The sequence below is a fragment of the Recurvomyces mirabilis genome (assembly GCF_035927965.1).
Source record: "Recurvomyces mirabilis strain CCFEE 5264 chromosome Unknown scaffold_18, whole genome shotgun sequence".
In the NCBI taxonomy this organism is placed as follows: Eukaryota; Fungi; Ascomycota; class Dothideomycetes; order Mycosphaerellales; family Teratosphaeriaceae; genus Recurvomyces; species Recurvomyces mirabilis.
In genome coordinates, this window is record NW_027041952.1 from 505,150 (window position 1) to 524,885 (window position 19,736).

Genomic DNA, 19,736 nt, shown 5'->3' on the forward strand with positions numbered 1-19,736 from the left:
TGAGCCGAGCGGAACAAGCTAATATGTAGGCGTGCAGGCATGACTTTCGAACAGTTGGACAATGTACGAAACATGGGCAGGTAGCCGTGTGCAGGTCATCAGTAGCTCGGCCTTACACGAATACAGATCGAAGATTTAGTGCAAGCTCAGCAATAAAGGCCATAGCAGTGCTTCGCAGTTCCAACCTTCAACCATCCGCACAAGATCCTTGTGGAGTTGTACATGAGAGCTCTCCGATGTTTGCTGACTTATTCTGCAGACATTGTTGGTCCTGGCCCCGGATTGCGCAAACTCTATCTCCTGTTGTCCTCTCCATGTTGTCTTCACATTACAGTCAGGAGGATCATTCGGAGGACAGTTCACACTGCATTGACCATATATACGATGTGCTGCCCAGTGTGGAGAGAGCGGCAAGGCTCTGTACGACAAATCTATATCTTCGGTGACGCACTACAATATGGAGAACACAAGCCAAATCAAGTTACTTGGTGGCATGGCAGGTTCCCATCCACTGGCTTCTCTCGGCGCCATATCACGCAGCACGCACAGATCTCCCTCAGACAATGCAGCCTCGGGTGCCGCTATCTCGAGCGAAGACCGCCTTCTCGAATTGCCTAGTGAGGTTCGAGACCAAATTTGGGCCTTTGTCTGCGAGACTCGCGTAGTAGCAATCGGGTGTCCTATCAGAGACTCAAGCAGCAAGCTACGAAACACCTCGGGCAGACTGTACAAGGACTATAACGACTACCTGTCAATCCGAAGCGTTTACTATGCGAGCAATATCTTCTCCTTCGAATTCGACGCAGGCGGTCACACAGTCACTGGCAAGCAGCATGGAGCAATCAATTCGGTTCAAGTTTCAATGGCGAAATGGATCGCATGGACCAAGGCAATCGTGGGCTGCACGCCCAAGCTTCAGTGCCTCATGATCTCGACCCCGTACTTCTCCTGCACATATCGTCTTCCAGAGGCAACTTGCAAGCTTCGATTGAGATCATGGTTTATTGCAGCAATGAACAGGATGAAGATGCGTGAAAAGGCTGAAACGGCGGCATTCGATTACATCAACACTACACTGTCCGAGCTACGTGGTAGGCCAGTCAAAGATGTCGCTGGTCTTCACACATCCTCCGAGTAACGCTGGAGACGATGGTGTTATTGTGCCCTGATCGACTGCGCAATATGCAAGACAAGGTGAAAATCACCTTAGGTGAGATCAACGTGGTGCAACATGTGCAGAGTGTCCTCGAGGGTATGGAGCCTGCAAGCAAAGCTCCGTGTGGTTGCAGATGCGCAGATCTATTCGGACTGATCAATGGTGGTGCCAGCGTTTTCGCTTCCATACACGAGCTCTGTAATGGCAAGGTCTTATGAGTGAGTCTTCGGTCGTGGGAACGTATTGCGCAAGTACGTATGCTTGGTTTGCCGTCGCAGCGCTGGACAGAAAAAGCTGACATGTCGGCAACCTAGATATGGGTGGTATGCTCTTTTGTCTTGGGAAGTGACTATGCGTGTACATGAATGAGTGGACGTCCTATCTGGCTGAGGCGTATGCAAATTCCACATCGAAAGGCTTCCGCGCGATATCAAGGAAGTGCGAGTGGGTGTAGCGCTTCTGGCAGATTTCGCTTGGAGATAGTGCTTGGTACATCTTCACTACCTGTTCAGACACTACGGCTACAACCCGCACATCCGCGACGTCAGATGCGTTCACAGATGCCCTCTGGCAGCTTTCTTGCTTCCAATAATAATCACGGCGTTCATCCCTGAGCTCTGCGATCTTGGTGCTAGTGTGCAGTGCCATAAATATTCCACTTCTTGGTGCTCACCGTCGTCCTTCTCCGAAGCTGTAGCTCAGCAAGTGCTAGTCCAATAGCTATCTCCTAGACTCAGCTTCCAATCGATGCTCAGAAGAGCTGGGTATTTCCTGCACACACTCACATCAGCACCTGGAAGCAAAAAAGTGATGATGATGCTAGACCAGGATATCAGCCCAGGGTGCACATGTTGGACGACAATGATGAATGGTGACCCTACGATAGGACATTTTCGAACGATATACGGGACTGACTCGTGACCATTGAGACTATGTAGCCTTGGTATGTATCGTACAACAATGGCCCACCTCCCCTAGCTTCCTCAGCACCAAAGTCAATAGCTCGCCACTACTTCTTGATCAACCAGGTCAACGCCCCAGCTGCATAAGCGTCAACAGCAACCTGAAGGGTCGGCATGATAGCCGGGTAGAACAATCCACTATGGTTGATCGGGACCTTCTCATCCAGCGTCCCTTCCTTCTCACACTGATCCCAGACCTCCTGTGGCGTACCTCCATACATGAAGAAACAATATGGTTTGCCAACAGCAGTAGCCAGGTTAGGGAAATCCTCGCTGCCACCTAGCTTTTCGATTTCCGAGGTGTAGTTTTGTGCGTCTTCGGGGAAGTGGGAGCGGAATGTTTCTTCGAGTTTTGCTGTCACGATTTCGTCGTTGACCGTCAAGGGAAAACTGCGAGTAGTGACGTATGTGGGTGGCTTTACAGCATTCGAGGCTACAGCTTCGGCGTCAACGATGCGTTTGACGCTCTTCTTTACTTTCTCTCTCGTTTCCGCATTTGAGGTACGGATGTCAACGGCTATGCATGCGTCGTCCACGATCACATTCTCCGCGTCTCCGGCCTGTATACTAGCCACCGTCACCACTGTCGGGTCGAACGCCGCCACCTCCCGTGAGACAATAGTCTGTAATTTCATGATTGTGGAAGCAGCCATAACGACAGGATCGACAAGCTTATGCGGCATCGAAGCATGGCCGCCTCGTCCATGAAGCGTGATGCGCATAGAGTCTGCCGAGCTAGCAGCCAATCCTCTTCTAGTCCCGAGGACGCCAGCACGGTGCGGCATGACATGTCCACCTAAACAGACATCTGGAATCGGTACGTTATGCTTCTTCGGATCATACATTCCATCGTCAACCATCGCTTGAGCGCCAGTCCCACGTTCTTCCGCAGGCTGGAAGGCGAGGAGGAGAGTTCCGGACCAACTGGCTTTGGCTGAGACCATGAGCTGAGCTGCGGCCAGAAGACTAGTGATGTGCATGTCGTGGCCGCAGGCATGCATTACGGGCTTTTCAACACCGTCGGCATCCTTCATGCGCTTTTTGGAGGCATATGGGAGACCAGTACGTTCTTCGACTGGTAGGGCGTCGAAGTCTGCTCGGAGAAGCACCCTGGGGCCATCGCCATTGAAGAGTAGAGCAGCGAGGCCAGTGCCTCCGATGCCAGTCCGGATATCGAAGTCGGAGGAAACCTTGTCCTTCAGATATTTCGCAATGGCTGCAGCTGTTTCATGTTCTTGGTTTGAGAGTTCCGGGTTGGCATGGAAGTATTTGTATAATTCCTGGTATGGTGATAAGTCTGGTCGATGTTTTTGTACGAGCTTCGAAATGGATGCCATGATTGCACAGTAAGAAGTGGCTACGTACGAGACAGGGAAAGCAGAAGAGAACAGAATGAAGCTTGCCTACCTACGATGCAGTGATGATGCTGCTGTAGCAAACTCAATGTGACTGTCGAGGTCCAATGATGATTTCCGCAATAGCCGAGAGCTTGCGGCTGCCAAGACATTACTAGATGCAGCTCGAGTCATGGATGTCACGTGCAGAAAGACGCGAAGCCCTCGTCACTCATTTGCGGCTTACGCCCTATCAGCCTCTGCCTGCGCTTCCGTACTGCCAGGCCATTCCCTTCTGAAATCAAGCAGGTCACGCTGCCCAAACACTTCGCCAATGATGGTGATCACGGCATCAAGGGTTATGAGCGTGTTCTGTGCAGACGATGAAGTAGTGTCAGGCAACTCTGGTGGCTTTCCAACTGAGTGAGCAGTACCACCATCTGGCATGTTTGTTTCGCCTTCTGTGCCAGCTGCTCCACTCACCACATTTTCCTCCTGATTGACATTCTCCAGTAATAAAGCAGCCGCAGGATCGAACAAAGACAGCTGTATCAGCACAGCGCGCTTACCAAATTCACGTAGAGCGTATACTTCTTCGTTGTTCATGGTGCCTACGTCGTCCAGCCGGGCAAGAAGTGACCAGATCCAGATACTAGTACTCTCGTGGATCGGTTCTCCGCGAAAGAGAAATATTCTTTGGATCAGCTGAAGAAGCTGATTCACAGCATCCGCATCCAAAGTCCGAATCTGTGCGGGTAGTGGTGGTGTCGACTTTAATGTTCGTGTCCATTGAGCATACAACTTGTTATTACGTATGTCGAAAGTCGTCGGATGCTTGTCATCCAGTTTGCCCAGTGCTTCTGCGCTAGCATTACTGTGCATCTGCTCGCGCTGGTCCAGAAAACGATTCTTGAGCGAAGTCGTGTATGCTTCAAACGGTGAGATCTGGCTATGTGCGGATCGTGGCATGACCGGACCAATGTCTGGGCAACCAACATAAGCACCATCCTTGACATAACCTCGAGCATCGCCGTTTCCGGTCTTGTAGATCTCCTCGTTCATATCGTTGTGCTGGGCACGCACCACTTCTGGTAGAGCCATGCGTTCGTTCCTGCGATAGCAGGTCAGCTATTAGTCCTTCAAGATCGTAAGCATGCGTGTACGGAGAGGTGTCTGTGGCGGATTGTACGGCTTACCTTACAGCTTTCAAGTATGCCATGGCTTCCTCCTCCGCACTATCATAGCTCTCCACACCCTCACCCTCACCCTCGTCGTCCCACTGATACGCGAGCGAGCCTATAGCAGGCCACTGACCTGTGATTGCATTCTTGGTCGTACTTCGTTTGTAGTGCGAACGTTGATTGTTGGACTGCTCGTTGGTACTGATCTCGGAGCTCTCATCTGGAACGGAGGTTGGTGCATCCTCGTTGACCGGCTCTCCCAAGGGCTCCGGGATGTACTCTTCCTCTTCTTGGGGGTAAGGTGGGATTGCATAGTCGGCCGACACTGCGTCTACGGCTGCTGTATTGCCAGTGCCCAAGGTCTGACCAATGTCATCGTCCGTGTCTTCCTCATCTGATGCGTAGCTCAGCAGCACTCTCTTATTTGGGTTATATACAGAGTCTGGCCCAGCCTTAGGCCTGTCTCGCTCCCGTCTCCGTTTGGTCATCTTGTGATGATGATGTGCGAGCAACAGAACGAAGTCTAGTGCGAGGTCGAAGATCTACACATCGAGCGACCCGAAGAAATGCCGACGCGCCCAAAGACGCGTCTCGGCTGCTGGAGGGAACACTCACTGAGTCACCTTCCGATGTCGTGAGTCGTGACCATGAAATAGCATTTGTCTACGTTTTGCGATACCGTAGAGCACTGCTTCCGATACCTCACTTTCTAGGTCAAGGCATCATTTCTGGCCAGCTGCGTATGTGCCCTCCTCTCTGGTTCATTACTCTCATCCCTCGCTTTGATTCTCATCACCATGTCTTCCTACATCTGGCTCGTCACTGGTGCATCAAGCGGCCAAGGCACAGAAATCGCGCTGGCTGCTCTGCGGGCAGGGCACAGAGTCATCGGTACAGCTCGTGATGTGGACAGGGCTAGAAGGACTTGCACCGAGATGGAACAGTTGGGTGGCAAATGGATCAAGCTGGATGTCACGGACGATAATACCCAAAGTGTGGTGGCGGAGGCCGTGACGCAGTATGGCATAAACGTCATTGTCAACAATGCTGGCTACGGACTACGAGGTGTTCTTGAAGATTTAAGGTGAAGCAGCCGTTTCGCCACGGCAAGCGGTTGATCATATGTTGACAACATTCTAGCATGCACCAAGTAAGAGCCCAAATGGAAACAAACTTCTTCGGTGCCCTCGCTGTAACCAAGGGCGCCATTCCCACTTTCCGTTTCCAGCGCAATGGGATCATAGTAATGATCTCGTCCGCCTCAGGCTTCTCCGGCACGCCCAGTCAAAGCATGTACTCCGCCTCCAAGTTCGCTCTGGAAGGTGCGTCGGAGTCTCTGGCCGCTGAATTAGAGCCTTTTGGCATACGTGTTCTCGTTGTGGAACTAGGGGCATATCGTACACCGTTCCAGACTGCTGTCGAAAAGCCTGAGCAGGCCATTAGTGAGGCTTACAAGGGCACTGCTGCGGACGAGGCGGCGAGGAGGATCACTGCTGGACATGGGAGACAGGCGGGCGATCCTGTGAAGGCGGCGCACGCGATCGTTGAAGTTGTCACTGGGACGGGGCGAGGCGCTGAGCTGAAGGATGTCTTTCGGCTGCCGTTGGGTAAGGACGCCGTGTCTCGCGCTTCTGTCAAGATGACTTCGTTCTCAGAAGACGTGGAGAGATGCAAGAGTCTTGCTGAGTGGGCTTGCTTCGAAGAGGATTACGAAGGCTATCCGCCGCTCTAAGTCGCTCTATGCAACGAGAGGGAGGCGAGGGTTCGAACAAACTCACCTAGTGAGTCGCAGAACGCAATCTTCGGTATGTCTGACTGCCACTGTGCTCATCTAGCGGGTACACCGATCGTTGCTACTTCCGACAAAATGTTGGTTATATATTGCCAACAGCTGATCCTCGCAACTGGACGGCAAGCCACCTTACACCCTTGCACCTTGAAGATCGACTGAAGCCTTTCCACCCACTAAGCTTGGCTCCTAATCCGAGGTTGCGGTTCTTCCAGCGTAGTGTTGACTGCTTTGCTTGTGAAGGCAGAAGGCAGAAGCCTCGTACGACTTCTGAGGCCGCATCTGCGTGGCTCAAGTACCGTGCATGTATCTTATGCAACTAAGGTCAACGATAATGGGGCGTCGCGATACACGAGGATTTTCAAATCGTCAGCGATCGACGCCACATCAACACCGCATCATGCGACTCAACAGGAGATTCTGCGACAAAAAAAGAGCACGATCTTGCTCGTTGCCGTGATCTGTCGAAACAACAGAGCAAACACAAAGCAGTTCGCTTATATCCCCAATCCTGGCGACGTGCCGCAGGTCTGCTGCAGAAGTGTGCGGCTGTCAAAACGAGATGTGCATAAGTGTACATCGCTTCTACAGGCTATCACACGCACCAAAGACGAGCTGAGTGACAACCCAACCCACGTGTTTCCTTCGATCTGCAACATACCTCTGATCTGCTGTATAATGACATTATGACAACACGCTTTATGATCAACAACAGACAGCCTCACGCTGTTCATGAGAGCACCCCGTGCTAGATCATTTGTGGAGGGTTGATGTTCTGTTGGCCAACAATGATCTCCGACGAAGGCGACCAACATTCCGAACGACACGCTGCTGGGACGCCATAGACAAACTTTTTGCGACTCTATATATATATCGAGAACATGTTAGTGCCAAGTGCTCTAGAATCGAGCTCAGTATCTGCTGCAATTAACGGCGCACTACATATCTTCATACCGATTCATCATGGTTTTCAACAATGCGAAGACGTCCAACGTCGCGAACTCAGAGCATGGCAATCACGACGACAGTCTAGAGAGCGGCGAGCACCGCACATTTCATCGACCAATGCGACATTGCGCTGCAGTCGCTTTGGCTGGCTTCGTCTTGTTCATTGTTGAAGGCACTGCGGCAGTCGTGGTCCATAACAAAGTCACCATGGTCGCGTCTGGCGTCTTCGACGGCACCATCCTTCTCTTGATATTTGGTCTGATCGTGGCGAGATTGATCACAAGTCGTGAGTTGCCCGTTCGAAACGGCACACGAGTACTTCAGCTGATGTCGACTAGGCCACGACAAGTTTGCCTATCATTCCAATCTTATCAGCACTATCATGACATGCATTGCGACCATCATCATATGCATGATCATGTATCCATTGCTATGGTATCCCAGACTGAACCAAGATGTGCTCACGCAACAGGTGCAGGACATGCAAAGCATGCGCCCTCTAGCCATGGCATTGGTATCGATCGCGGATCGTGGCGACTCGCCGAAGCTGCTGTATCACCCATATCCCAAAGGCTTCGTGTCTGACATTGCGGGTGGCTTTGACTCCATCATGACACCGTGCCAGGCGCAGACAGAGGAGATCATACTCGCTGAGCATTATTGCAACTGCTCTGAGTCCCTCTCGGGTGTGCAGAAAGCGCCTCTGGCTAACCATGTCGGCGGGATATCTTACCGAGATTTCATTCCATAGGCACAGATCAGCTTCAATACCACTAATGCCAGCCTAGTATTGCAAGTGTTTTCGAGCCGTACGTCAGATCTTGTGCGTTACTCGTTGACGAATAGCTGACCGCATTCGCAGACAACTCCTCCGGCACGCCACGAGACTGGACGTTGCCTGGTCCCATTTTGCTCCTGATGGCATTCGATCCCATCATGCCGATAATGGAAGCTTTTACCAGCGGTCGAGCACAGATCACCCACGTCCCAGCTTTGGCATAGACGAATGTTGTTATCCGTCCGCAGTATCGTATAGGCTGGGGAGGAAAGCCGTACTACTACTATGGTAAGCCGAGGTGCAGACAACTCCTCGTAAGGTTTCGAACGGTCGCTAAGCGCCAAATAGACATGGAAATCACATCCATACCCAGCTTGAATGATATCTGTGATGTTGGCGACGATTACGCAAACTGGTGCTATACCACGGTTGTGCTACAATTTGCCGATATGACAAGGCCGGTCATGACAAGACAAAGGGCAGCGTCTCCAAGCGTAAGCGTAAGCGAGTCCCTTGGCGCATGAGAGATGCTGACAATAGGTAGGACATCTTTGCTCAGGTGGGTGGCTATATTGCACTCGTGCAGTTCCTCTGCTGGATGATCAGTGGAATGGCATTGTGGTAGCATCATCGTGTGCCTCGTGTGATGAAAAGTCGCAATGGACGTGGACGCAGGCCCTCGTCCGCTCCACCTTTATCTCACCTGGAGAATTAACGTCTGCCACGCATGCGGTTTCTTACGCCTGGTTGAAGCCGAGGCGGCGCAGCATGTTTAGTGTCTGCGCTTTTTAGGTACCTTGTGTTGTAGGATACTGAAAGGTGCGAGGAGGGATTTGCCTCCTCGGCCCTCGAAGTGAGGCGGGCTCATCGGTTGCCTTGTGCGCAGCGTTGTCGACTCCGCTTCAGCCCTCTCATCCTTGGCATCTGCTGTCTTCAGAACCGCTCGCATCTCAAGTCACTATTATGCTTATGCCCAACATACATCATTCCATCCGTCGCAACGCAGCATACAAGGAAGCAACTCGCTTCAGCGGTATGACCACGTAGTAGTTTAGACGTCACACTTGCCGTGCCACGCTTGACCGGTTCACAAGCCAAGACTGTCAACTGCAACGTGACGGCGATGGGACGGGTAGCTGCAGCGATGGCGCAAATCGCTTCATAGTCTGCATATATAACAAGGCTTTCGGTTCACGCCATCGCCTTTCAGCCTCATCGGGTTTGCAATCACTATTATTCTGACCGAGCACTCTTCTCATTCATTCTGATTTGGTTCGTATAGCAACTTCTTGAAGCGGACCGAGTCCTTGGCACGAGAAGTCTACCCTCAGCAAAGATGGCCAGCACAGAGACCGTGAACGCTTTGTTGAAGCGACTGGACGCTCAGCGCGATGCATATCAAGAGACCTTTTCGTTGATCCACGAGGTTCTGGCACAAAATCTTGCAGCCATTGTACCATCTGGAGCACCAGTACCAGCAACCCAAACATCTGAAGTGCCGCCGACTCCCCGCTCGCCTCGACAATCAGTTTCAGGCACTACGGCGGAGCGGTCCAAGAAGCATCGGAAGTTTTCAGGTGGTCTCGCTACCTTGACGACCTCATCAGACAGCAAGCATACAGGAAATAGCGACTCCGAGGCTGACGATGAGGAGCTCTATGCATCGCACTTCCTCGAACCAGAGATCTATGATGAAGAAGGGCTTCGAACTCACCTACCAAAGATCAAATACTACGAGCATACCTCTAAAGTTCTGCAGACAGTGATCGACAACCCAAAGAGGATGCTACAGAAGCCTCTGATACCACACCGCAAAGGTCAATTGGAAGATCGCAGCCACTTCAGTCACTATCAGGTGTTTGATGTCGGCACAGATGGCGCCCTTTTGCAAGTTGAGCGCACCGATATCGAGCAAGAAGCTTCGCGGGCACAAGCCATTTGGCACGCAATCAGAGAACTCAACCAGCCACCGAAGGAACGATTGGCTGTGGGACGTATCACGATTCTGCGGGAGCTCAGTCCGATCCTTTTCGGGGCCGCCCATTTCGCCTTCAGCAAGCATTTTGACGTGGATGAGCTCTTTCGCCACTTAGTCGCAGTGGATGGCTCCTCCGCCAATTTTCATCGAGCCTTCGACTCCGACGAAAGAAAGCAGCGGAGCTTCGTCTTCAACTTTGAGTACTACACTATCGTTGGCCAGGACTGTGAACCGATGCGATGGCAGACCTCTGACCTCCAGAATAAGAGGAGCGCGCATCACATACCCATCACACGTTGTAGCTCTGTCGTTGCTCTTGTACTGAACGGACCAGCTGTTCGGAAAGTCCGAAATCCTTCCAGACGGGCTGTCAATAGTCATGGTTTTGCGTACGATCCTTGGTCATCGTGGCAAGTACTCAATCTGCAGTGTTACCCTGACTGGAACGCATCCACCGAGGTACATGATTCTACTCGGCATTATGTCAATGGTGTGGAAGCGTTCATGGTGACAGTGCTCGGCGAGTTTCGTGATGCACAAAAGAGGTTCGAATTGATTTACCGGGTGAGTGCGCTTGTTCCGATGGTCATGCAGAAATGCTGACAAGGATGGATATGCTAACCTCGGGCAGGCCATCACGAAGCTGATCACGCCACCACTGGACTTCATGTTTGATGCTGACATCAGAGATGAACTTCTTTTCGAAGACGGAGACCTAACATATTCGCGACGCTACTTCTGGGCTTCGACAACGCTAGCCTTGGTCAATGAGAGCATAAGAAATATGCTTGAAGCCTAGTACGTCGGATGCAATGCCACAACTGTGTAGGAAGATATATTGACATCCTTTTAGCGAAGACAATTTCACAGACGACGTATGGGAAGGTACGCACAAAACACTGTGGCCTTTGCTGGAGTATGACAGCGCACGCAATGTCTACTTCAGAAAACGCATGGCTCTGCTTCGGACGAGATTTGAGCAGGAGATTGAGAACCTTAAGAAGCAAATGCAGGAGAACGATGATCGGCGAGATGAGATCCACAACTTGAAGGAGGAGTTGTTTAAGGGTACCTCGATACTCGAGAGCCGGTATAGTCTACTCCATGGGACCGCACTTCGAGCCAGGTGCTAATGCAGCGTTAGGAAATCTGTCGAGAATACCGAGATAACTATCCAGTAGGTCCCTCGCCTTCGAACAACCCTTTCCACAGCTGATGTCATTTAGGCAAGGAAACAACATAAAATTACTTACACTTGTCAATATTTTCTTCCTTCCGTTGACCTTCAGGTTAGTGGGCCCCCAGGAACCATGCTGCACGCAGTTGGCGAGTTAAAGCTGACTCTCCTTTACAGCTCGTCGGTGTTCGGAATGACGAATGTCAGTGCCCTTTTTTTGCATCCTTCCCATTTACAGTGAGAGCTTGCTGACGACTGTCTCCAGATGCCCACCACCGAACACTATTGGTGCGTATCGAGCATTTCGAGGAAGCCACTCTGGACAACGTCGAGATCTTGCTGATGTTATTCAGGCCCTTCGCTGTTGTGACAGTAGCTATTTGTGTACCATTCTTCGTCCTCGTCGGTTCGCTCAACACCAAGGAAGGCATGCACTGGTGGCGATCGAAGACTCGCGACCTTTTCCAGTGGATCGGTTTGACCTTGAAATGGTTATTTCGCAAGCATTCGGAAGAGAACGATAATCTCTCACGAACATCCTCGATCGACGAGATGTATGGTCTGAGACGACTTTCAGCATCTCGATCAACTTCGCAGCAAAAGGCGCGTGATTTGCCCTTACGGAAGATCACTACAACGCAGAAATTTGAGATCAGTCGGCAGAGTATCGATGTGAGGAATGTGGACCATGAGCTGACAAGAGAAGGCAATGGGGTCATGCGTGCTCCACCAGCCAGATCACAGTCATCGAATTTGGCTGTGATGTGGGCTGAAGAGCGAGAGGGCAAGAGACGCCGGACTGTACAATAGGCGACGAGCATACGTCTAGAGGAAGTAGATAGCTACATCTTCGTCGTGCCACCGCTATATGCCGTGTTGGGTATCTATTCGATGTACCATGCTGACGGCGTCGATGAAGTCTGATCTGGTTGACTATCATGACTATCTCTCAAACTATGCAAGCACGTTGCTGTATGCCTCTTGACGCCGAAACTTATCCTCCAGATTGAATGTGTATGGCCAAATCATTCATTCATCTCATCAGGCGTCCCATGCGTTCTCGACCCCACCCTGGGCTGCAATGGTGGCGCTTTCGTCCTTTGCGGCTGAGGACAACCTCACCGGTTTGCAAGAAACGTCTGATTCACCTGCGACATGAGGCTGCTTCACGCGCTGTATTCGACCTGATCTCTACAATCGTTTCTCGCCACTAGCCTAGCAGTCCGCAAGTACTGGACCTTTGCTTTCGCGTACTCAAAAGCTCACCATGTCGTTCCTCGGCGTAGATGATCGCGCGTCACGTTCGCGTTCCAAGTCTGGCAACCGAGACAGATCGCGGTCACGCAGTGCTGTACGTGTACCGTCGCCTCCCAAGTCACAGTCGTATGGCTATGCTCCGTCGACCACTTCGGCGGGTCCAATGCCGGGCTCATTCGACGACGGACCAACCTCCGCCAAGTACGATGTCAGATCACCTCCAGGCGTCTCAGATAGGAGCAACTACTTTCCCTCCTCGAACAAAGCATCGTCCAAAAATCGTGCTCCTCCTGACGGTATGCCATACCCGACTGATGATGGTGGCTTTACTATGGGAGACTATAGCGACTTTCCACCGAATGAGAGACCAGGCTATGTTGGTCCGGATGCACGATTCCCGCAGATGCCTCAGCACCATGACGATGACGATCTCGCGTATGGGAATGCTAGCCCTGTAACTTCGCGACATCAGTCGTACAATAGCCAATATCCTGGCCAGCATTCCAATTCGCAACCTCAGTACCGCGAGCCATCTGATTCGGACTACCGCTATACTCCTCAATCTGCCACCGATAAGTATGGATCGAAGTCATACCAGTATGCAAAGCCGCCAGAGAACATCACATACACAGCAAAGCCGGCAACAGGGTCTAGGACGACATCGTATACGCAATCTACGGAACCGTACAGTAGAGACGCGCAGCGCCACAACTCGTACACTGGACGTCCAGATGATACTCGTACTGTCGACATCACGCCTGGCCGTGATAAGCGCGATCGTGCGCCATCAAATGCGCAGCCTCATAGATTATCTGTCAGTACTCAACAGCTCAGTCTGCAACCCCAGCCCGGCTTGAGCTCTGGTATGCATAGGCTGTCATTAAGCAGCAACAGACCTGATATGGGTAATATGCCACCCCCCAGTCCGCTCCTCGAGGCATATCGCGGCACATATCAGTCATTGTCACCCATGCCCATGGCTCTTAGGCCGGACGATGACGATGACATGAGCGATCTAGAACCTTTAGAAGCGCCATCGTCACGTAAGGGTCATGCCAAGGACAAGCTCAGCCGTGAGGCAGAGGCCGGTCGAGTGAAGGACCGCGGAGGAAAGGACAAGAAACGTGTCACGCTGTACGATCCAGAAGATGACGCGAAGAAGATTGCCAAAGCATTAAATCACAGCAAACCAGTGGCCGAGCCAATCATCGACATTTTACCGGGCCTCACTCACGACCAGACGTGGGAGCTTCGCAAGGAATACAAGAAGCAGGTCAAGATTCAAGGCAAAGGCATCTCTCTGCCCAAGCATCTGAAGCTAAAGCTTACTGGCAACTTCGGCAAAGTAGCATATGTCACCACTCTGGGCAGATTCGAGAGTGAAGGTTACTGGGCGAATTTCTGGTACCAGTCTCATGGAAGCAGACGAGAACTTCTGATTGAAAGCCTTATGGGCCGCACAAACGCCGATATCCGCAATATTAAGGACGAATTCAAGGATAAGCGGTACTCGGATAGTCTTGAGAAGTGTATGGAGAAGGAGCTGAAGATGGACAAGTTTCGTGCCGCGATATTAATGGCGTTAGAGGAGCGTCGGCAGGAGGAACTGGATGTATATCCGCCAGAGTATGTCAATCGTGATGTTGAGATGTTGTTCCGATCTTTGAGCGCAAAGCAAGGCGGTGAGAGTGCCATGCTTGACGTCGTGGTCAGGAGGAGCGATGCTCATTTGAGGAGGGTGCTCGATCTGTACCAGAGGCAGCATGGTGAGAACTTTGCTCGTGCGGCGTTGAGGAAAAGCAACAATCTTATCGTGAGTCGTGCTCCATGACCGATGAGTCAAGAGGATACTGACATGGATCTACAGGGCGAGGTCGTAGCCCACATCCTGAATGGTGTAATCAATAAGCCCGTTCGAGACGCTATCCTGCTCAACCACGCGATCAAGGACATCGCCGAGAAGAACAAGAATGACGACCTTAGGTATGAACTTTTGATTTCAAGATTGACCCGAGTACACTGGGACAAGATGCATCTGGAGCGGGTGAAGCGTGCATACATGGACAAGTTCCGTACGCACCTACAGGAGGACATTGAGGATGCAACCAAGGGCGATTTCAGGGACTTCATGTGCGAGCTGGCCGAGTCGAAGTAATGGACAGAGCATGCCGTTTCGTTGTTCGGCCATCTGTAGATACGATGTTGATTGGCAACCTAATTGAGCGCTCTACCACCGTCAACAGGCAATTCAATACCTGTGATAAAACTCGCCTCATCACTCGCAAGCCAGCACGCCGCATTGCCGATGTCCTGCGGCGTGGCAAATCTGCCCAAGGGAATAGCTTTCGTCAGCCCTGCTCTGCCCTCGAGGGTGTCAGTTCCTCCTAGAACACTCGACACCATGCCTGTCTCTGCAACAACCGGACAGATAGCGTTACATCTGATTCCACTGGGCCCAAGTTCGGCAGCTAGGCCTTTGGTGATGGCCGAGACTGCCCCCTTTGACCCGGCATACCAGACCAGGTTCGGGCGTGGCCGCGGAGCAGAAATGGAAGAGATGTTGACGAAGACGCCTTGTTTCTGCTTGACGAAGTATGGAGCTATGACTTTGGCGCTCTGGTACAACGGCGACACATTGATGTTCATGATGCGATCGTATTCTGATCTTGGCACGTCATGGGATGGCTTCAGGTTGTTAGCGAAAGCAAATACGCGGTTCATTACTATCATCTTACGCCAGCCCTGTGAACAACGCCCGCGTTGTTGACGACGATATCGAGCTTGCCGAATTTGTCAAGACATGCTTTCAATGCTGCCTCCCAGTGGTCCAAGTTAGTGACATCGCCCTTGAAGAACGCGGCCTTATCTTTCGCGAACTGGTTGGCGACGTTCTGTCCGTGCTCGGCCGAGATCTCGAAGAGCAGGACGTTGGCACCTTCTTCGATGAACTTGCGTGTTATGCCTTCACCTAAGCCCATACCAGCGCCTGTAATGATCGCTGTCTTGCCTTCAAGACGGCCCGGATGAGACATGCTGAAATGTTTGGCAATGTACAGGTTTCTTCTTTACTAGGAATTCCGAATACTTTGTTAATGGCTAGTTATGTTAATGTCAAGGACTAGACGATGATTGAGTGCATAGTTTAAAGTCGTTCTCCGCAGCAAGCTCAATGCACCCCGCAAGCATGCACCGCGTAATGTAGCCGAACCCATATTGTCGCAAGGACTCCCCTCGGTCGTGCTCGTTCTCTGGATATCATTGCGTAAGACAAAATCGCGATGTCAGTATTCATCCGTAAACAATCTTGTCGTGTTCGGTCTCGAGCCTCGCCTCTGCTCTTGTACTGACGGCGGACTCCGACTCCTGTCCACAAACTCCCTTCCCTCCTTGGCTATCCAGACACCATTACTTGTACCTAACCTGCTTGCGCCTGCCTCAAGCATTTTCACTGCATCCTCGATTGTTCGTATACCACCGGAAGCTTTGACCAGCATCTTCCGTCCTCCTTGACCGAGAGCAAGTTTCTCACAGCACGCAGCCATTAAACGTACGTGCTCTTCTTTTGCACCGTGGCCATTGAAGCCCGTCGAGGTTTTGACGAAGTCGAAATTCGCTGCTGCAGCCATTGCGCAGCCTGCGACGATCTGCAATCGATCTAGTTGTGAGGTTTCGAGAATGAGCTTGAGGAGGATAGGATGTGGTGCCTGGAGTCTGAGTGTCGCCAACTCATTGTATACTGAAGCATACTTGCCAGCCTTCAGCTCGCCGTAATTGACCACAATGTCCAGCTCTTCAGCACCGCCTTGTATCGATTTCTTCGTCTCTCTACGCGGAGGTCAGCACATGATCTGTGTCTTGCGGCTTTAATCCTACACGCACTGTGCCTTGTGGAGCAGATCGTATGAGCCTTCATGGAAGCCAATGGCACCGGAGACCTTCACACCACTGCCTTTGAGATCGGCTACGCACTGTCCGACATGTTGTGGTCGAACACAGACAGTCTGTCCTGGTCTCAGCTGCCGTCTATTCATACTAAATTGTCTGCTCTTACCGCGAAATTGTCTACGCGTGCCTCTGCGCAAACCGAGTCAAACTGTGCACTTCTCGCATCCAGTTTCAGAAGTGTATGGTCGATGGTTTTCGCGAATCCCTCGCTGCCCAGATCCGGGCACACACAAGTCACATCGGACACTACTAGATCCTTCTCGAACTGTGCAATGAACCTCGCCCATTCGTCGTCCGTATATCGAGTGGTCATACTCGGGTCCGCTGCGAGAGGCGCAAGCGCAGCAGAGCCATTTTCAGACAGCATACTGGCAGTACTTGTACTCATGATCTGCGCTACTGGTGCAACCTTGTGGACTAGATCATGTGATCATAGGCGTAGCGTGCGACCAGATTAGACCACTAGCTCTTAGTTAGGACCAGATATCAACGTCTTCTTCTCCGGCGTCGCTGTTGGTGCTCCGACAAACTAGCTGCTCATGGTACTTGAGTCATGGCGTCTGCTGCACGGGATGGAGCTAAGCCATAGAGCCTATGATAGCCCGATGGCCACATGCACGGATCCACGAAACTTTGAGCTTCTGGCCGAAGACAAAACGGAGGGGTGTCCTTGGTCAAAGAAGTCTAGGGCTGGATCTAGTCCATCAGATGCACCTCTCATATTCGAAGAGGACATATAGACTTATTCGACCATGACGGCTTCGAAGCCGAATAGGCTCCTAGCGGTTTGATGGCACTCAATTCAAAGAGTGAATATTGGCCTCACATATCACGTTACAGATGAGCAGAGGACTAGCTCCTGGCGCCGTGGACTACCTTACCAACTGCAGGTTACAGCGAGACGCTCTCCTTATCCACCTTAGTTCTTCTTATGCTTCACGCTTACCCACTCCATCGATATACTCCCAAGCATGGTCATACATGCCAGACCTACTCCGAGATACCAAGTCTGGATAAGTGAACGATCGAGACCTAGCAGAACTTCTTGTAATCTGCTCGCCGCGACTGCACCACGTATCTCACTGAAGCCCATACTAGCGACACTACTCGCGTTCAGTCCAGGCACGAGATCGTGTAAGTTGGCTGCTAATCTGTTGGTGAAGATGGTCTGAGCAATGGAGCCAAACAACGCAGAACCAAAGTGCTGCGCGAAAAGGATGACTGCCAATCCCAGTGGACCATCAGCATCTGACAGCACGGTCTGCGCTGCACTCTGTGGGCCTTGGAAACCGATGCCTGCCGCGAAGCCGATCAGTGCTGGATATGCGACTAGCTTTGTAAGGTTCGACTCCAGCGTCCATGTTGTCAACAGTCCAGCAGCGAGCGGTAACAGCGTAGAGCCGAGCAGCATCCATGGCGAGAAGTACCCGGTAATGCTCGTGAGGCTGCCGTGCAAGACCATGCCAACCAAGAAGCCCCCTACTGTCGGTAGCATTAGATAGCCGCTCTTGCCAGGCGTGTAGCCCCTGATGACTTGGTAGTAAGTTGGCAGATACTGGATGAGATCAGGGCACCATACTACGCCATTAACCGTATTGGCTTTACTCACCCACTCGAATACCATTAGGCTGGAGCCGCAACCAAGTGAGAAGATAAAGCCTGCGAGGATGCTCCGTTGTTTGAATATTCGGGGAGGCAATGTGGCTTTCTCGCCCTTCCTATGCTGGTCCCATACAAAGGCGACCAGGAGGACTGCAAAAGCACCATACAAGCACAGGACAACGGCGCTGTCAAAAGCATATTTGCTTCCAGCCCAGGTCAACGCTAGGAAGAGGCACGTCATGCCTGGAACAAAGCAGAGCGTGCCGAACAGATCCAGTTCGGTAATGATTTCTCGCCAGGCCATTGTCGCGGATGTCGACTTTCTGGGATCCGAGAAGAAGAAAGTCAGAAAGAGCAGGGTGAGAAAGCTGGGCGGTAGGGAGATCCAGAAGCCTAAGAAAGAACGTTAGCCATGGGGCTTGTCCTTTCCGTGTCTCGGCTTACACCATCGCCACGATAACTTCTGCGTAAGTACGCCACCAAGGACCGGCGCCGCAATGACAGCTACTGTCTCGACCGCGCCACCGGCTCCTGCATACACTGGCCTCAACCTGAGCGGTAGACCGATCTGCAAAAGTGTGAAAGCTCCAGCTATCTGGCTCGACGTAGCTGGTCCTGTGACCGCACGTCCGAGAACCACAATCTTCGACGATGTAGCGGAGGCGCAAAGGATCGTGCCGAGCATGAAGATGCAGGTGGATACCATGAGCATGATTTTGACCGAGAAGATCCTGTACATCTTGCCGAAGAGGAATGGAGAGCGCAGAGGGGCAAGCGGTATGCCACATTGTACCTAAACACGAGAAGTGATATTAGTAACCCGGTGATTATAGGTCAGAAAGACAACAAACCATCCAATATCAGCCACGGTACGGAAATGATCAATAATGGAAGGTACGGCAGTGGCGATGATCGAGGCGTCCATGCCGCCGACTAGCAGAAGGAGAGCAACCGAGAGTGTTATAAACCAAAACTTGGCGCCAGTAGGGTACTGATTTTCTGCTTCACTCGCGAGGGCCGGGTCTTCGACCCAGTCGAACGGCTCGATTGTGGTAGATCCGGCTCCACGATCCTGCTCATCAGTTCTTGGCTGATTTGTTGTAACTTCAATGCTCGCAATGCTATCATCAACCTGCGAGCTTGCAGGGTCGAGTATTTTGGGCGGCATGTCTCACTAGACGGTGGTTACGTTTGATGGTTCTGAAGGAACTAATTCTAGCGGACATGCAGTATTCCGACGAGGCTGCCGAGCTCACGGTTTTCGAGCTGTAGTCGACTGGCTGTGCAGGCGAAGATTGTACCGTGATGTATTCGCCTTTCGATAGCGAGTCGATCCAGGCGAGTGCCGAAAGCCGAACTCCGTTCACAATACGAGGGTACGACATCTTCACTCTTTCATCTGATCAATTAATCGATTTCCAACGAAGTGATGTTGTTGGCATATATCAGTGGTCTCACACCGTACTGGTTGTAGCGCCTTCCAAGCAGCAACAATGACAGAATGACTCGCCTTTGCGTTCATACAGTACGGAGTACTTCGTCGGCTGCTAGGTATCTGCCGAGCCTGCATTCACATTATTATCGACTTGCTCATATGTCAAGTGGTCGCCGAGCGATAACTTGAGCCTC

The 19,736-nt window shown here is 51.7% G+C and overlaps 10 protein-coding genes across 10 annotated transcripts; 5 read left to right on the forward strand and 5 right to left on the reverse strand.

The window, feature by feature from the left end:
* Window positions 1-457: 457 nt before the first annotated feature.
* LTS14_006984 (uncharacterized protein) lies at window positions 458-1,138 on the forward strand (the record flags this gene model as incomplete). The annotated part of the gene is made up of 1 exon (XM_064839677.1): window positions 458-1,138. The coding sequence occupies one exon, from the start codon at window positions 458-460 to the stop codon at window positions 1,136-1,138; it is 681 nt and encodes a 226-aa protein (XP_064692920.1).
* Window positions 1,139-2,165: 1,027 nt separating this feature from the next.
* LTS14_006985 (uncharacterized protein) lies at window positions 2,166-3,647 on the reverse strand (the record flags this gene model as incomplete). The annotated part of the gene is made up of 2 exons (XM_064839678.1): window positions 2,166-3,415; window positions 3,530-3,647. 2 exons carry the CDS (start codon window positions 3,645-3,647, stop codon window positions 2,166-2,168), a joined length of 1,368 nt encoding a protein of 455 aa, XP_064692921.1.
* A 48-nt stretch (window positions 3,648-3,695) lies between these two features.
* LTS14_006986 (uncharacterized protein) lies at window positions 3,696-5,121 on the reverse strand (the record flags this gene model as incomplete). Its single annotated transcript, XM_064839679.1, has 2 exons — window positions 3,696-4,563; window positions 4,649-5,121. 2 exons carry the CDS (start codon window positions 5,119-5,121, stop codon window positions 3,696-3,698), a joined length of 1,341 nt encoding a protein of 446 aa, XP_064692922.1.
* Window positions 5,122-5,430: 309 nt separating this feature from the next.
* Window positions 5,431-6,365, forward strand: LTS14_006987 (uncharacterized protein; the record flags this gene model as incomplete). Its single annotated transcript, XM_064839680.1, has 2 exons — window positions 5,431-5,717; window positions 5,774-6,365. 2 exons carry the CDS (start codon window positions 5,431-5,433, stop codon window positions 6,363-6,365), a joined length of 879 nt encoding a protein of 292 aa, XP_064692923.1.
* Window positions 6,366-7,385: 1,020 nt separating this feature from the next.
* Window positions 7,386-8,121, forward strand: LTS14_006988 (uncharacterized protein; the record flags this gene model as incomplete). The annotated part of the gene is made up of 2 exons (XM_064839681.1): window positions 7,386-7,656; window positions 7,709-8,121. The coding sequence occupies 2 exons, from the start codon at window positions 7,386-7,388 to the stop codon at window positions 8,119-8,121; spliced, it is 684 nt and encodes a 227-aa protein (XP_064692924.1).
* Window positions 8,122-9,484: 1,363 nt separating this feature from the next.
* On the forward strand, window positions 9,485-12,113 carry LTS14_006989 (uncharacterized protein; the record flags this gene model as incomplete). The annotated part of the gene is made up of 8 exons (XM_064839682.1): window positions 9,485-10,690; window positions 10,758-10,924; window positions 10,980-11,216; window positions 11,271-11,303; window positions 11,353-11,415; window positions 11,481-11,505; window positions 11,569-11,591; window positions 11,657-12,113. 8 exons carry the CDS (start codon window positions 9,485-9,487, stop codon window positions 12,111-12,113), a joined length of 2,211 nt encoding a protein of 736 aa, XP_064692925.1.
* A 457-nt stretch (window positions 12,114-12,570) lies between these two features.
* LTS14_006990 (uncharacterized protein) lies at window positions 12,571-14,715 on the forward strand (the record flags this gene model as incomplete). Its single annotated transcript, XM_064839683.1, has 2 exons — window positions 12,571-14,373; window positions 14,428-14,715. 2 exons carry the CDS (start codon window positions 12,571-12,573, stop codon window positions 14,713-14,715), a joined length of 2,091 nt encoding a protein of 696 aa, XP_064692926.1.
* Window positions 14,716-14,774: 59 nt separating this feature from the next.
* LTS14_006991 (uncharacterized protein) lies at window positions 14,775-15,592 on the reverse strand (the record flags this gene model as incomplete). Its single annotated transcript, XM_064839684.1, has 2 exons — window positions 14,775-15,245; window positions 15,296-15,592. The coding sequence occupies 2 exons, from the start codon at window positions 15,590-15,592 to the stop codon at window positions 14,775-14,777; spliced, it is 768 nt and encodes a 255-aa protein (XP_064692927.1).
* A 249-nt stretch (window positions 15,593-15,841) lies between these two features.
* LTS14_006992 (uncharacterized protein) lies at window positions 15,842-16,872 on the reverse strand (the record flags this gene model as incomplete). Its single annotated transcript, XM_064839685.1, has 3 exons — window positions 15,842-16,385; window positions 16,440-16,561; window positions 16,612-16,872. The coding sequence occupies 3 exons, from the start codon at window positions 16,870-16,872 to the stop codon at window positions 15,842-15,844; spliced, it is 927 nt and encodes a 308-aa protein (XP_064692928.1).
* A 552-nt stretch (window positions 16,873-17,424) lies between these two features.
* Window positions 17,425-19,275, reverse strand: LTS14_006993 (uncharacterized protein; the record flags this gene model as incomplete). Its single annotated transcript, XM_064839686.1, has 3 exons — window positions 17,425-18,500; window positions 18,552-18,838; window positions 18,959-19,275. The coding sequence occupies 3 exons, from the start codon at window positions 19,273-19,275 to the stop codon at window positions 17,425-17,427; spliced, it is 1,680 nt and encodes a 559-aa protein (XP_064692929.1).
* Window positions 19,276-19,736: the final 461 nt, after the last annotated feature.